The sequence below is a fragment of the Diplotaxodon limnothrissa genome, linkage group LG3 (assembly GCF_057381915.1).
Source record: "Diplotaxodon limnothrissa isolate DT_005_m linkage group LG3, D_limnothrissa_male_GT1.1, whole genome shotgun sequence".
Classification (NCBI taxonomy): Eukaryota; Metazoa; Chordata; class Actinopteri; order Cichliformes; family Cichlidae; genus Diplotaxodon; species Diplotaxodon limnothrissa.
The window spans coordinates 41547084-41564229 of NC_140598.1; the positions used below are offsets into that span (position 1 = coordinate 41547084).

Consider the following 17146-nt stretch of genomic DNA (forward strand, 5'->3'; position numbering starts at 1 on the left):
TTTGTGCACATTTTTTTCTGTTTAACATTTTTCAACCGTGAAGTAAGTGCGTAAAATCAAACATATATAAACATATACCTTTTTAATAAACCCCGGCCTATGTTTGGAGAAATAGATCCACCTAAACTCCAGATACACATATAAATTATTCAGTTTTGGCCCAAATTAGAAAGCATTAGAACCTGATGAAGCAGTTAGTATTTATGTCTGGATTGGCTGCAAACATAAAGTTTATACAGAATCACAGAAAGGAAATGAAAACAATATGATGGGATATGACGAAACACGGTGGATGTGAAATTTCACCCAACAGATACGTTTACAGTTTCAGTGAAAATGAAATCTACTACAGATTATGATGTAAGGTATAATTCTTCGTAGATGATAAATTCGTTTCTGTGATATCTTTATAATTCAGTACCGTCATAGAAGAAAGCATAAAGCAGCCTCTGCTCACTTTTAGATAAAACACTGATGCCATAAGCTAACACAGTGCTATGACCTATGTGCTGACTTCACATTCTCACCCACATTACTCATCCATGATTCCTTGATGCTAACACAACATAAGATGCCTATCATGTGATGTAACAGCTGAACTCCAGAACAGATTTTAATCACTGAATATATGACGCAAACACACTGCAATCACTTGGAAATGCACTTTATGTGGCTGTTTTTTGTTGCATGAAACCGAATAAACACTGTTTCAAATATCACATAAATTCATTTGATAATGCAGGAGTGACAAGAGTTTCAAACTTCAAAAATCAGAACAATCGTTAAAAAAAAAAAAGACCAATTTTCTAAGAATTTAAATATGAAGAAGCTCAAATAAACAGAACAATGAATATTTAACTTTGATGATATTGGCTCTTTTCTCCATAAATATAGCTGCGTGGCTCAAAAGCCCGTTAATTGTCAGTGTTAAGTAACTGAAAAGCACTTTAGAGTTCAGAGGATGGAAAAGTTCTTCCTGATAAAGGAAACATACCTCTAAAATGACATCCAAATACTGAAATCCTAAAACTGATACAGAAACAATGTGTCATTATAAGAAAACTAAGAGATGAAAAAGCACCTACAGCTCCAGGCTGTCTCAATACATTACTGCTGGATTTGACTCTTTAAAAAAACACAAACACAAAACTCCCCTCAGTTCCCACCAATCTTCAGTTTTTCATATATCCTGCAAGTGTGTATATATGCAAAACACTGAAGTCATGTTATATGTAGTGCAAAGTTATGTGAACAGAGCTAAATCTTTCCTTGTGAGCAAAATAACTTTGACATAAAAGTAACAAAAACAAATTCAGCTTTAGTGTCGACATGTAAAACACAAAGTGCTGCAACACATCACTTCAACAGATTTAAAGTAACCGTATACTCTGAAGCCAGAGTTCAACTTTGGCTCAGATGATGGATCCTGTTTCTGCACTCGAAACTACTTGACATCAGCTGACCAGTCACTGAAGGCACGGTCAGCATTTACAGGAGTTAAAGTTCATTTGGGTCCAAACAGATTATGGGACACATCCACTGTGTCCAGAAGAGGCTGGAAGAGTTAATGCTTCGAATCTTCAAACACATATGAACGATCCGCAGGTACGTAGGCAGCACTCTTCTCTGTTAACAGTTCCAATGCGCCCTTGCACAAAGCAATTAGATTGGACGTTTCTTGAGCTGGAGAAAGATTTTTTTAATCACTTTTGTGTACAGTGATATTTCAAATCTTTCAAATGTGAAGTAAATGCATAAAAACAAATATTTAAGACTTTAACATACTTCTGCTTTTTGTGACTCTGTGATCAAACATCCTCCAACTGCGAAGCACAGAAGAATAAACACACAGAGAACCACAACTGGAATCAGTCGGCACCGCTCGGACGAACCACCTGCCAGGAAAAACCAAACAGAGATGAGACCAACTGTAACTGTCAAACTCATGAAGTTACACATTTTTATATTTCAATATTTTATTGATAGAAATTTTATGTCTAATCATCAGAATCAGAATACTTTATTAATCCCTAAGGAAATTATATGAAGTTTAATTTTTGGTTTTTAGTTTCTGTGATATCTTTATAATTCAGTACAGTCATGAAATAAAGCATAAGGCAGCCTCTGCTGCACTTTTAGATACAACACTGATGTCATAAGCTAACACATAGCACTGCTATGTGCTGACTTCACATTCTCATCCACCCATATTATGGGTACCAATATAAGATAACAATTATCTTATATTGGTATATTGAAACTGTCTTTATAGTAGTAGAATCATAAAATCACTTTCTTTTTCAGTCCACCAGATCATGTTGTTGACTTTTTTGGGACATTTTTTGTGAGGTCAGCAAAGGTGGAGATAAACTGTATTATTTGACAATGATGAGATAAAGATTTCGCGCATGGATTTGCAAAAGACCTGCATCTGTACTACAATGTGGAAAGCAAAGGCTTTTGTTACAGGCTTAGATCTAGCTGTGTGACAGTGTTACAATGACGAGAGCTGCATTAAATTTGGCATGCATAGAGGTCTGCTCATTATCTCGCAGAACACCCGCAACCACTGCCTTACATTCATAATACATGTACTCGTGTCGTAGACCACACATGTATTCAGCTAAGTTGGATTAATATGAATGGTTCAGTGTCTCAGGCACTTGCAACATTTATGGTAGGTTCCACATGACCCAAGAGCAAAAAAGTGCTAATTTCAAGACTTTTTCATATTCTGTGTTGGGTGTATGATGGTCTCATGTTCTCACCTTTATTATCTATCTCTTCATTTAAATCAGGAACATGGAAATTTTCAGGATCCAGTTGTGCCTTTGTTGTCACAGTTTCAGTTAAACTTGGGTCTGAAAGAACAAAATAAATTAAATAAAAATATGTATTTATCATCCATAAATTAGCTGATATAACTAAAGTCATTGGTCTTATAGGTTTTTAATACTTTTGAGAAAAAATAAACTGAGAAAAAAAAGATTTTATCAGTCTGACTCACCAACAATCAGACGAACAATTGAAAACCTTGTTTGACTCTTTAACTTCGGGATGAAACATCTGTATCTTCCTTCATCTTCTAGTGTCACATTAGTGATTCTTAGTGAGATGTTTCCATCTCTCAGGCTGTCTATGAACAACGCCGTCCTCCCGATGTACGATGGGATCTTCATGTCGGGGACCTCGTGGGCGTCTCTGTAAAGATGAACATATTCCACTCGGCTGAGCCGGTCGTTGGGGTCAGGACGGAGGTCCGGCTTTGACCACTCCACCGTCAACCTCGCCACGTTAAATGCTGGTTCCACTTGACAGGGCAGGATCACATCATCACCTGGAGCTGCTGCAACAGGCTGAAGGGATCCAACCACGTGTAACTGACCTGAGGGACAAAAAGGGAGATTTTAAATCTGATATAAATCAAATCAACATGCAACCAATTAGGCCTTGTTTATATAGCACTTCTCAGACAAATCAGATGCTTTTGAAAGAGCTTTTCAAGTGATAGAACGCCCTCCTACAACAGTCATCTTTCTGATTCATGTTTTAGATAACATCAGGCTTATAACTGTCCACTTTTCTTCTTAGTGAAGTGAACATATCATGCATTAACAACACACACACACACACACACACACACACACACACACACACACACACACACACACACACACACACACACACACACACACAAATCTTTGTGCAATCTGTCTTGGCATTTATTTAATCTCAATGTTGCTCAGTTGCTCCTAAATTCCAACCAAACACTGGCCCAGTCCCATCTCCACCGAAAGTCTAATCACTAAGGCCTAATCACTTAATCCTCACAGACTTTACTGACTCAAGAGGCAACTGACATAAGACCTTGAGGGTTCAAATCACACCTCTGGTATAAGTACAAAATCTCATGCAGTTATACTTATATATGGTATAGAAAACATAATGTGTTCCTAAGATTTAAATAGGCCAGTGGTACCCAAGTTATAGTAATACAGATTCCAATTCTTTGAGCCTATCCCAGCTAAACAAACTGCTAATGAAAAGGTTCGAGTCAAACATGCAGTCTTAGTATTTCTTCTTCTAACCATGCAAGTATGTAAGTTCATTAAAAAAAAGAAAATAAATCTGTCTAAGATTTTAAAAATGTTTCCAATAAACTTTTCATTCATCAATTTTCATTTCTTAAGGGAGTGATTGTGATAGATGAATAATTTATGGGTTATTCAAAAGAAAAAAAGCAGGCCTACTTGTTGTTCCTAGAGTATTTAAAAGTAGAATGGGAGGGAGAGCCTTCAGTTTTCAGGCCCCTCTTCTGTGGAACCAGCTTCCAGTTTAGATTCAGGAGACAGACACTATCTCTACTTTCAAGATTAGGCTTAAAACTTTCCTTTTTGCTAAAGCATATAGTTAGGGCTGGACCAGGTGACCCTGAATCCTCCCTTAGTTATGCTGCAATAGATGTAGTCTGCCGGGGGATTCCCATGATGCATTGAGTTTTTCCTTTCCAGTCACCTTTCTCACTCACTATGTATTAACAGACCTCTCTGCATTGAATCATATCTGTTATTAACCTCTGGCTCTCTTCCACAGCATGTCCTTAATCCTGTCTTCCTTCTCTCACCCCAACCGGTCGCAGCAGATGGCCCCGCCCCTCCCTGAGCCTGGTTCTGCCGGAGGTTTCTTCCTGTTAAAAGGGAGTTTTTCCTTCCCACTGTCGCCAAAGTGCTTGCTCATACGGGGTCATATGATTGTTGGGTTTTTCTCTGTATCTATGAAGCGCCTTGAGGCGACTTTTGTTGTGATTTGGCGCTATATAAATAAAATTGAATTGAATTGAATTAAACCAACCAAATATTTTTAATGAAAAACAAAATCAACAGAGATTTGTGGACAATGCTTTATATCAGTTCAATTCAGCCAAATATTTTTCAGTGATTTGTTTTATGAGGGTAAGATTTGACCAATCAAATCCAAGCAGCCTACTGCCACCAAATATCAATAGAAGTAAACTGAAACGTTACACACAGGCATCACAGCATCTAACGTCATTAGTATCAAAGATGCTGACATGTTTACTTTTTTTTTGTCTCCATAGAAATTAAAGGGATTGCCTCAGTCATGTTTATTTAATTGGCTACGATAACAGTACAGCCGCATAAGTCTGACAGGTCTCTAAGAGCGCTACATACGAAAACACTTCCATAACACACACACACACACACACACACACACACACACACACACACACACACACACACACACACACACACACATATAATATTTGGCTGCAAAGCAAGGATACCTTACATGTACTTTAAAGCTTACCTTGAGCAAGCCTGAAGACGAAAAGGAGCGGAAAGACGACTATTAGAGTTGAGATAGAAATCCTGTAACTGAACTCTCCTACGCCCATTTTAATATGACAGTAATGCAGAAAATAATTAAAGCATCTCGAAACCAGCTGAATATAAGTCTGAACACGAGCTATAAATACATGAGGGGCGTGTCCTAACAGGTGAATTCCCCAGAAACACGTGCTTTTAACGTGATTAATTGTACAGTATCAAACTTCAAATGGAGAAAGTAGTGAATATTTATCTCTACTTTTACTGAACTTGAAGTTTGAGAAAGCGAAAATTGAACGACACATGGGTGAATATAAAAACCAAACTTCATAAGCAGCTGTGATATCACAGAGAAGAGACTCACCTGTTCGGATCGCAGATTTGTAAATTCACGGTGACCATCTTATTCTCGGAGCAGTGTTTATAAGAAAACTACTTTATTTGGTAAAAGAGAGAGACCGTGGAGCAGCTGCTGCCTCGTTGGTAAAATGAAAGTAAAAAGATCAGAGGAGCGGCAGCAGGGATGGGGGAGGTTACGAAATCAAACACCTCCGATCCTCATTTTTAGTGAGCAACAGCGGGCAACAACTGAATGCAGTAGCTGCTGAAAGGATCAACATGCAAAGGCCTCACATGGTCCAAGAATGAGCTCCTCTGTCTCCACCGAGTCTGTACTATGTGTGCAGTTTGTCTTTCCTCATGGATGCGGCCATTCATTTAAACTTTATTTGCTTTTATCTTGTCTATGTGATAAATACGAACACGCTGCCAGTGAAACATCAGTGCACCACGGTGTTTATTTGTCGGTATCACCTTGTGTTCAAACATCCTGGTTAGCTGGGACTTTTCTGTGTGGGGTTAAATAGAAGTTGTAGTGGATTTCCATTTCATAGAAGCTCTGCTTTTTCAACCTGGCTGGGATGTGAGAGTGTGTGGTTGCACGTCTCTGTGTGTTAGCTTTATGTTAGACTGGCATCCAGTAAAATCTCACCAAAAATGTATTTGAAACACCCACAACTTCTCCTTAGTTGTGAGCTTGACTTTCTAAAGCCCATCCTGCAGGTTCAAACTGGACTTTAGAGGAACTGGTACAGAGATTCACCACAAACCACATCTGTACACGTTAACACTAGATTTACTAAACCTGCCAAGGAAATTTGTTTTGGAGTTTTTATGCTGGTAAGTATGGTAAGTATAGCCACAGGCCAGATGATTTGGAACTGTACAGTTTAGATGATTTAAAATACCATTATTATCTGTTATATACACACACCATTCTGCATTTCATCAGTAGCTATTATTCGTCTCTGACTCTCTTCCACAGTGTGTCTGTGTCTCAACTTCTTCCGCCAATCCCAGCTGGTCATGTCAGATGGCTGCCCGTCCCTGAGCTTGTTCTGCTGGAGGTGTCTTCCTGTTTCTTTTTTCTTCCCACTGTTGCCACGTGCTGGATCATAGCGGTCAGCTGATTGTTGCGGTTTTCTCTGGGCTATTGTAGAGTCTTTACAATAAAAAGCATCTTGAGATGAGAAACAAACTTGTTTTTGTAATTGAACTGAATTATCTGCTAAAGTATGACTGCACATCCCACATGTTATTATGTAACCCACTGCTACGCAATAGTATATTATGTCAGTTAAAAGATAAAAGGAGCAACAGGAAGAATAAGACAACAAACATAGATGAAATCACAGAAAAGAGCTGTGGTAAGATGTTGGTATCTTTAATCTCTGAGATGAGTATTCCTCCATAATCTTACAAATATGAGTAATCACTCATATTTCAAGTGAGGTTAGTTAAGTTATTTACTTAGTAACCTGAGTAAACCAATATTAGAAAAAAACGGATACATTTGGAGAGAAATTTGTCTCAAAAGTGTTAGAAAATTGCATAAATGGATGTTTACAAATGTGCCCAGTGATTTGTGTGTAACTTTTGAGGACCCGCACATGTGTGTAATGCAAATTTCTCTCCATAGATGTGGGCCAGCGACCTGTGTCTGGTGAGGTTAACATTTAGTTCAGATGTTGTAATGTTGTAATGTCTTCACTAAATGTCTCAACCTCTGCTTCATACATAAATATAACTCCTGAAATACACCCCGTGTCTTTAAAGTCACGTCTCCAGCAGTTGTGTCTGATCATCACCTGCTCTGTATCACAGCAGTCGCTGAATTGCTTCAGAAACAAGGCCCATGGACTGCAGTGAGTCTTTTCATTGAAGAGTAATTAGATTCCCTTAGTTCCTGCTTGACTTTACTCTTTTAACAAGGTTCCCGTAAATACAGACTCAGCACACTTTGAAGCAGTGGAGTAAAAGACACTTTTGAAACACACCACACCGCCTCTGATGGAAGTTTCACTGCTGCAGCTGTGTTTGGCCTGGTATATTTCAGTGCTAGGGTCAATAAGTGTTATATGTTTTAAGACAGGATTTTTTAAATTGTATTCATATATATATAAGTACCCAAAATGATACTTTGGGCACCTTTCCCATTCAATCAAAACGTAAGACTTTTGCTTTCTCACCAGTATGATTTCAAACGAATCTCCCTGTAACTAACTGAAACCCTCTTGACACAAAAGCGTAGAGGTTTGAAAGAACGCCAACCTAGTGTGTGGGAGTGTGCAGAGTTGTTTAACTCTCTATCCAACTCAAAGCAAACACTGCCGACACACACCAACATAAAGCTGCTTGGAAATAAATAAATGAATAAATATATGTAGATACATATATATATATATATATATATATATATATATATATATATATATATATATATATATATATATATATATATATATATATATATGTTTGAAATCGTACTGGTGAGAAAACAAAAGTCTTAAGTTTTGATTGAATGGAAAAGGTGCCCAAAGTATCACTTGTGATAGTGAGCCTCATCAAGCCAGGCGCTCTGGGAATTTTGCTGGCAAACCCTGCGTTACAGTTACCTAATCAAGTCAAATCTGGAGTTTTTGGGGGCGCTGAGGGAAATGCTTTTAGTTGTGCCATTATTGAAAAACCAAACAAAAACAAAAAAAACTTTAGGGGATATCTGCTTTTCTTACCAAAATCCTGCCAGTAACCTGACTCACTTCCAAAGTCTTGTGACATGAAACTTCTTTTGCAACTTGCATGTGCAAACTGCACAAATCAACAAATGCAACTTTAATATAACAGTAACATACTTCCAGACATCAAAATAATTAAATTTCTTCTCTAAGTTTTATGCAATGTTTGAAGATTGTTATGCAAGATTTAAGTTTTTCTGCATGAATCTCAGGGCTGTTTTGATTCAGGTCTAATACATTATTAATATACTTCAGGTCTTCAGGGTGAAGAACGTAAACATTTTGCATTTGTGGTTTCAAAAATAAAACTGTGACATACATCCTGCATAATTGTCTTTTTCACTAAGTCAGCACTGAGGTGTGATGCAGCCCCTCCGAAACTCTTCAGTCTGAGAGTCGAACACCAGCCAAGCAGCATGGAGATCACAGCTCTGTGCACAATTATGGGTGAGTACTAGAATGTGTCAAGTCTCCAGTGAGTCTGTGTGTGGGCTTTAGCTTTTGGCTTTAATGAACAGATGGATTAATAGTTCAGCCTTTGATCTTTTCATAACATTAAAGAGAAATCAAGTTTTTGTATTTCACATGAATTCAAACATACTTTACAATAAACTGCAAGCTTTGTGATTATTTGATATTACAAGGTAATTGTTACTTTATAATCGTTAAACCATCTTGCCAAACTGAGCAACTTTTACAAGCAAAAAGTTGCCTCATTGTTGCTAAACTTCTTACATTTTATTGCTATCTGTGTTCAGTTTACAGCTTCAGTATTTTAATGTAGTTTCTAACTACAGAAGTTTTGCTTCATATTTTATTAATTTGAGTTAATTTACCTATGAAGTTGTTTTTAGATAATGAAGTGAAATTCAGCAAATGCTAATTAATTATTGATGTGCTCATGAGGTAAATAATACAATAGACATAGACAAAATAAAAAGAATTGCAGCTGAGCATTTAATTAGGGCATAAAACCGTATTTGCACTCTGACATCCTGATACAGATCACATATTCACCCATAAAGAGCATCGTTCAAAAACCCCACATGTGTTTCATATGAAACCTTGTAACAGGAGATGCAGATGTATCTGTTTTGTGGGTAATATGTGAAGCTTTCATTACATATGTCACGTAACAGAGCTGCAAAGAGGAGACAAATGGTGTCAGTTGTGTTTCTTTTGATTTTACAGTGCATTGTTGTTTCATGAAACAGCAACTGGTGGAAACCATTTAGCATTATTAATTGCAAATACTCTACACTCATTTGGTTTCTGTTCACCCACGACAATGGAGGGAAGCACCTTCTCATCAGTGTTTGGTAGAGAATTTTCACAGAACAGATGCTACAGCAGCTTCAAGAGCAGCTAGACTCAGTTTTAGGTGGTGGTGACTACCTTATAGCTCAAACCTTATATCTGTTATTGTAAAAGTATTTAATTGTTTTTCACCTTTCTGTTTGTTGTTTCTTTCTCTGTTTCTTTCAGCCACTTTGAGTATCTTTCCCAACAGATCTCAGTTCTTCAGGTACGAGTCTGTTACACTGAGCTGTGGAGAGCTTAAAAACTCTAACTGGACAATAAAGAGAAACACGTCAACAAAAACAAATGAAGAGTGCTCCAAACACTGGGGCACAAAAAATGAATCAAACTGCTTCCTTCAAGATGCTTACCCATCAGACAGTGGATTGTACTGGTGTGACTCTGGAGCTGGAGCCTGCAGTGAAGCTGTCAACATCACTGTGACCGGTGAGTTTAAGTACTAAATTGAAGAGGCTGTCATTTGGATTTAAAAGCCAGATTACAGATAGTTCTCATTGCAGAGTTTTGATTGAAATATGACACCAACATGCGGGTGGGATGTTCAGCAGGTTTATGAAGTTTAGCATATTAAAATAGTGAAAAATGTCTAATTAGAATTAAGCACCAATCAACACAGATTTGAACCTAATAGAAAATGTCACCGAGTGGACTGAGGGTATTTAAATTAATGCATCAAATTTCAGGGAAATCCAACCAGTAACCGTTATAGTGGGTCACTTTATGTTATAAATATGCACCATGAGAATATACACCATGAGAAGCCTGACATGAGGATTTGTTGAAACAGCTACAAACCTCATTTATGTTTTCCAGCCAAATGACTTCTTACCCATTGTCTCATATTAATACTGACTGTGGCCTCCTGATAGCAAACAAGCAGATTCAAAAAACAGACTTTTGCTAAAATACAGAAAAGAGCAGTATTATTGTTTTACTTCTTTAAATATCTAATATAAAGCTAGAACCTGCACCCTGTTAGCTTAGCATAAATCATTTAGTTCAAAATAAACAAAAACTTGTATCATGGGGTACAAGCATGCTAACCAGAGGGTGTAGTTCTGGAGTAACTGGGTGAAACATGTAAAGGATAACTCAACACCTGCAGTTAGCTAAAGAAATTAGCAGAAAATCTAATGGCAGACTCTAATGGGTTTTGAATTAAAGTACTGCAATAAGGGTCATTTAGATATTAGTGCATGGACAAAGCTTATTCCAAGCATGGGTAACAGTTAAAGCTTTTATTTAATATCATAGCTTCGCATAATCAATAATTATTGATGAAATGCTGGAGCTAGCTAAAATTATGAACAAAAAGTTATAAATTATTGACCTAAAAGTATGCCCTGCCAGTTAAAATGTTTGGATAAAAATGCAAATTAATATTTAGAACTAAAAATCTAGCTCGGTAAGCAAAAAGGATACATTAGTGAAATTTATCGCTACGTGTAATGAAATGAAAAGCTGTTAAATGCAGTAGTAACTTAAAATGGCATCTGAATGGCTGAAATAGCTGAATTCATTCAAACATGACAGATGTTGAGGAGGAAGTTTTTTTCATTTTGAGCTTATCTGATCTGGACTATGTCTTGGTTTAAGGAAGAAGGATAGTTTGGATTGACTATGTTTGATTTCAGTTTTTTTTTTTAACTGAAGCTTTGAGTCACCTTAAAACTAACTAATTGATCATTTCTGTCATGCTGTTGTTCAGGAGGCTCTGTGATCCTGGAGAGTCCGGTCCATCCTCTGCAGGAGGGCGATGCTGCAACTCTGCGCTGCATGGATAAACCGACTTCTTTTATCCCAGCTGAATTTTATAAAGATGGCCACCTCATCAGGAACAGCTCTACAGGAATCATGACCATCCTCAAAGTTTCAAAGTCTGATGAAGGTTTCTACAAGTGTACCATCTCTGGTAGCGGAGAATCACCGGACAGCTGGCTGTCTGTCACAGGTGAGAGGGCTGAAAAGTAAAAAGGAAACAAACTTTTTCACACAGTAGATATAACTTCTGTTTCCACATTTGTTGGTGCTTTTATTTGAGCGTAGCACAGAGATCACAGTCTACCAACGCGATAGCCCAAACTTGTTGCGTTTGCATCAAGAACAAACTGTGGTTTCTGTTTTCTATTGTGTTTAAGCTGGGCGGCCCAAATCTTTTCACTCCCCTCCTATGTATGTTGTGCTTCCTGTGGTGGGTGTCTGCCTCTCGCTGGCTGTGGTGTTGGTTGTGCTGGTGCTGCTGTTCTGCCTCTGGAGGAACCACAAAGGTCAGTCTGTTTTTGAAGTATATCTGTTAGCCACAGCTTTGCACTTACAGTCATATTCTTTAGTTACTGTAAACACACAGTTTATATCGTTCAATTTCTCATACAGAATCCCGCCGCTAAAATCCAAAAGTGCACTGCTGGTTAGAGTGCCCTAAGTTTCCAATAAATTAAGGTACTTTACTTTATGAAACTATGTACATATTAAGATTATATTATAAGTTTCAAAGAGATTAACTGTTAGTTTTTCAGCGTGGCGATAAAGAGTAAGTTTATCTGTTGTTCTTTCGGCTGTCACAGCAGCAGAACCGCGTATTTGATTTAGTCGATTATTTTCCCCTGGATGGCATTTCTGGGAGGGTTGTGTCACATCAGATAACACCATGCAGTTTCAAAGAGTCAGATTATGCAAATTTCCAGAAGAAAATTATATGTGCGTAGTCATCGCATGCAAGTATCAGCGCATCTCTGCACACTGAACCTTTGCGGCTCTTTATTTAGTAAAATGAGAATATTGAAACTTAAAAAGTGATCGGATGTAAACAGTGTCTTTGATGCCTTTTTTAAATCTTGGTGCTAGCTTTTACACTCTTAAGCTTAACAACCAATAAAACATCTTAAAAATGATGATACAGTCTAAACAAAGGTGACTGAGAGCGTTATTTCCCGCATAGTTTCTATTCATTTCTAGCAGACCAATTAACTTTGCCTTTCAAAAGATAAAAGAACAATCTTTCAGGTTTTAGATCCTCCCAAATTTATTTTTGAACTTAAAAAAAAGAAGACATCTTTTGCTCACAATATAAATATAAATGCACATTTTAAAAATGTGATTAAATCAATTTAAAATGATGATTTAATATTTCTTATGTGTACTGTTTATATACACTTAACGAACACTTTCTTAGAAGGGCTGTAATGAAACTGGGCTAGTCATTGGACTATTTTTGATTTTGCTGAGTGTTGATATGATTCTTAGTTATTATTTTCCACATCAAAAATGTGTTTTGCTGCATTTCGTTGTGGTTATTTTGCAAAAGCCATGTACTTTCGCTTTGTTCATATCTTCCCCTTTCTGATTGAAGATTTTGGGTCAATTGTTGGCACCAGACATGGTTTTAACACAGGCCGGTACATACATGAGCTGATATACTTAAAACACAGTGGTGCGACTAACGTAAAAAAGTATGAGTGCATCGTGTCTTACATATTCTTCTGTGTTATCAGCTGTTCGATCTCCTTGGTATGTCTTTGTGTTTCATGAGCTCACTGCAGATCTGATCTCTGATTAGTCACTATTTGTATGATGAAAGTGTTGAAACTCGCTGCACAGAAACCGTTTATGTTGTATTTGTTTGATTTGGGTCAAAACAGAGGGCCTGTGTGAAAAAACACAATCAGAAAGTAATCGGGTCGTTGTTGGTTCTGGTGTGTTTAGACATAACTGTAAGACCAAAAATAATACTTGTAGTATTAAACTATGAAACTATCAAACCCTCCCCCACACTTTTACAGGTTTATGTAAAGACTGCACATGTTCTCCCTGTGTGGGTTTCTTTCGGGTAGTCCAGCTTCCTGCTCACACTGCAAGCCTTAACTGAACTTCCTCGTCAGTATCTGCAGGAGTTTATGCATCGCTGAGAGCTCATTGTTGGGAGACAGCATAAAAAAGCAGCAGATGTTTCCTGGTAAAACAGAGAGTGTCATGTAAAAGCAGGTCACTGAAGACAAAAACCTGGAAGAGCGCTACAGCTTTAAGAATCTAATTTTGATGAATCAACAGCAGGATTTACGTTACAAATGGTTTTCTGTGATGTTCTCTCTTTACTAAGCTGATCTATATTTAGTGATTTAACCGAACAAACTATATACCATACCACCTTTATTTATAAAGCACTTTAACATAAAACCAGAGTTCACAAAGTGCTGTACATGCTAAAAGCATAAGTAAAGAAAATTAAAATGAGATAAGATAAAATAAATAACTAAAAAACAAAAATAAATTGAAACATGTCAAAACAAATTGAGTCAACCCCTCTAATCAATGCCAAAGGCTTCAGCGAATAAATATGTTTTAAGAAGACTTTTAAATTCAGAGAGAGAAGAGATGAGATCGATTACATGTAGCAGAGAGCTATATGTTTAACTTTTTACATGGTTGTTTTATGGTCGAGAATCATATTTCCAAGCAGATGTTTAACAGTGAGAAGTGTTGTGCTGCAGGTGAAACTGACCCTGATGTTTCCTACACTGATGTCACCATCGTACCGGAAGTGCAGCCAAAGAGTGACAAAGGTAAAAACACATGCAGAGCTCTTTTCCCACACGTACACAAGAGCCTGAGGCATATGTATGTTATTTATATTACCTCAGTTTTTCCCTTTTGTGGAAAGTTATAAAGACTTTATTTGTGCTATGTTATCTGGTCATGAGTGAAACTTCTTTGATCTTTGAGTCAAGTGTAAACGTAGCGCTTGCATGAAACTACGACCTCATTGTTTAATGACACAAGAGTATCAGTCGTTATCAAGGAAGCACACGAACAAGTTTCATTTTGTTAATGATTTATAGAGTCAGTGGAGTATCAGCACATAATAAGATACAAACGATAACTAAACATAGAAAGAAACAAATACAGGTGGGTGGCTCACAGGGGGTTCAGAGAGTTCTAAAAATGTGGTTTCACTTGTGGTCGGGGGGATAAAAACCAGACAGAGAGCACCCATGAGTAATAAAAATATCATCAAAATCTGTTGTGTTCCCAGATTGTTGCGTTTAATGACTTTTGGTTTCTATTTAAATGTTACTATGTTTAGTTTCTCCGGGTTTACTTCTGCCTGGTCTATGGGCATTGCTCATTATTCTCCTATGCTCCTCTCCTCGCATCTTAGTCCCCCCTACCATGAGGAGAGACTACTCATATTTGACATTTAGGGCCCCGATTTAAAGTCACAATATGACACAGTGTGGCAAGATAGTATACAGTGCTGTGCAAAAGTCCTGAGCTAACCTAATTTTTTTATATTTGGTTTCCAAGGGGTCAGACTTCCCTGTAATCTTTCTCAAAGCGGTCTTGAGCAGTAGTTCTCCAGGCTTTCTGAACGTCTTTCAAATATTTCTTTTGGACACTGGCTGCTTTTTCACTCTTTTTAATTTTTTTTATTTATTTTAATTTTTTAGGGGAATGTGTTTTTTATTTGTTAAGCTACTTGACTCAACTATTAATTACTGAAGTATAAGGAACCTAACCCACTGATGTGTCAACACATAACAAAGGATTAGCAAAGAACACATTTTTAATTGCATCTTTGTTGCACATAAATATTCCCATTTTGTCATCAGATTCTACAAAAATGCCAAAGATAACACAGTTTGAGAAACACAGCATTTTTGCACCAACACGATGCTTCCCAAAGAACCATTAGCCGAAAATCTTGGAAATCTCTGCACATTTACTGATGCCTCATCAGAATTGGTGTTAAGTGGTAGGGCTGCCATCAAGAACCCATTCTTAAGGTAGGAAAACAGGAAGTGATGGAGTGAATCCCAAATTAAAATATTTGGTTCAAACTGTCATCAGTATGTACAGTGGAGGTCGTGAGAGAGGTACAGTGAGTGTCTACAGCCACCTGTAAAGCTTCCTCATGGTTTTTCATTTCACTTCAGCCAGTGTTTTGGAGATCTTGTCAAAACTGCTGAAATTATGAATACAGAAAAAATACCATCAGGTTTTGATCCACTACATCTGAAAAGCATCTCAAAGGCAGCAACTTCATTTTTCAGCATGGCAATGATCCCAAAAATTGCCAATGCATTAGAAACAGAGTGTTAGAAAAACACACAAAGAAACACTGTCAGTCATGGACTCGCCTCCCTGAGCCCAGGCCTCAACATTGTTGAAGTACGGGATCATATAAAGGCAGACAACATCTAAAGAAGAGCTTTGAATGTCCTTCAAGAAGCCCGGAGAACTATTCCTGAAGATGACGTAAAGAAACAAGAACGCTGCAGAGTTCAGGCTGTGTTGAGGAATAACACAACCTTCAACTTTGTAAGACCTGTACAAGCTTTCATTGCCTAATATACTGTGATTCTATGTTTGCACGTTTCACTGCATCATTGCGTCCATTTTCCATATAAGACAGGCTGAACTCTGTCCTCTCTCCTTTAAATGCATTTTAGGGATTTTTCACATGGAGTACTAACTTTACTTTCTGGTCATTGCTCAGCCTCCCTCAGCGCCTTGCATTTGGTTCCTCTACCAGGCCATGACGTGTCTTAGTGACAGAAACAGAGAAAAGTGGCTTATAAATGACTGCTGTGTCCTGTACCATCACAGAGATTCTTTTAAATGTAAAGACTTACTGCATTTCCTATTATTGGTACACAAAGATCTTCCTTAATAATAATGTTAAAAATGTTTTAGCATCAAAATGTATGCAGTGCTTACAGTAAAAGTATTCATTATAAAGAATTGCCCATTACTACAAGTGAGTACTGATTCACTGCAACACTTCAGCGCTGAAGGTAGAGGCAGTCATATTTTAAGGGGGCGGGGACACCCCCTTCATACTGTGTGAGAGTCACTGAAAAATGAAGCGTGAAACAAAGAAAGCCCACACTGCCTGGTGTCACTGCAAGTAGATGTTTTAAAAATGTATAGCATGTGATGAAGTGTAGTTGAACTTTAATGTCTGCATGTTGTTAGTAGTTTAACAGTTTGCATCTTTGTGTCTTTAGCAGAAACAGATTCTGAAGCAACTTTCTATTCAACAATCAAACCAGCAGCCAGCTGAGCGGAGGCATCAGAGTCTGTGCTGGGATCTATTTTTGTTTCGTCTTCATGTATAAAAACTGTAAATGTAAACTGAGCCGAGTCCTGCTGCAGCTGAAGACCCGCTTGTTTTGCATGCACTGCTGTAAAATCATAGACTTTTGTTCTTAAACTATTTATTGTTTATTCTTTTTGTCATTTTTTTGCTTGTGATTTTTTTAAATTAATTTTTTATATAACTCATGAATAACAAACAAACGCTTCCAGCTTGGCAGTTGAAGAAGTGAATGAGAGAGTGCTCAGTTTCTGTTTTTCAGCGGTGTATTGAGTAACCTGTTCTACTGCTATGAATGAAGCAGGAAGTAG

General features: G+C 37.5%; 2 protein-coding genes across 2 annotated transcripts; one reads left to right on the forward strand and one right to left on the reverse strand.

Moving 5' to 3' along the window:
* Positions 1 to 1662: 1662 nt before the first annotated feature.
* Positions 1663 to 5416, reverse strand: LOC146635870 (myelin-oligodendrocyte glycoprotein-like). Its single transcript, XM_085349277.1, has 5 exons — positions 5329 to 5416; positions 3008 to 3385; positions 2769 to 2861; positions 1786 to 1895; positions 1663 to 1683 (listed from the first exon to the last, which is right to left on the reverse strand). Exons 1-5 carry the CDS (start codon positions 5414 to 5416, stop codon positions 1663 to 1665), a joined length of 690 nt encoding a protein of 229 aa, XP_085205403.1.
* A 3422-nt stretch (positions 5417 to 8838) lies between these two features.
* Positions 8839 to 16802, forward strand: LOC146635871 (Fc receptor-like protein 5). The gene is made up of 6 exons (XM_085349263.1): positions 8839 to 8869; positions 9908 to 10168; positions 11451 to 11693; positions 11881 to 12009; positions 14230 to 14301; positions 16747 to 16802. Exons 1-6 carry the CDS (start codon positions 8839 to 8841, stop codon positions 16800 to 16802), a joined length of 792 nt encoding a protein of 263 aa, XP_085205389.1.
* The last annotated feature ends 344 nt before the right edge of the window (positions 16803 to 17146 follow it).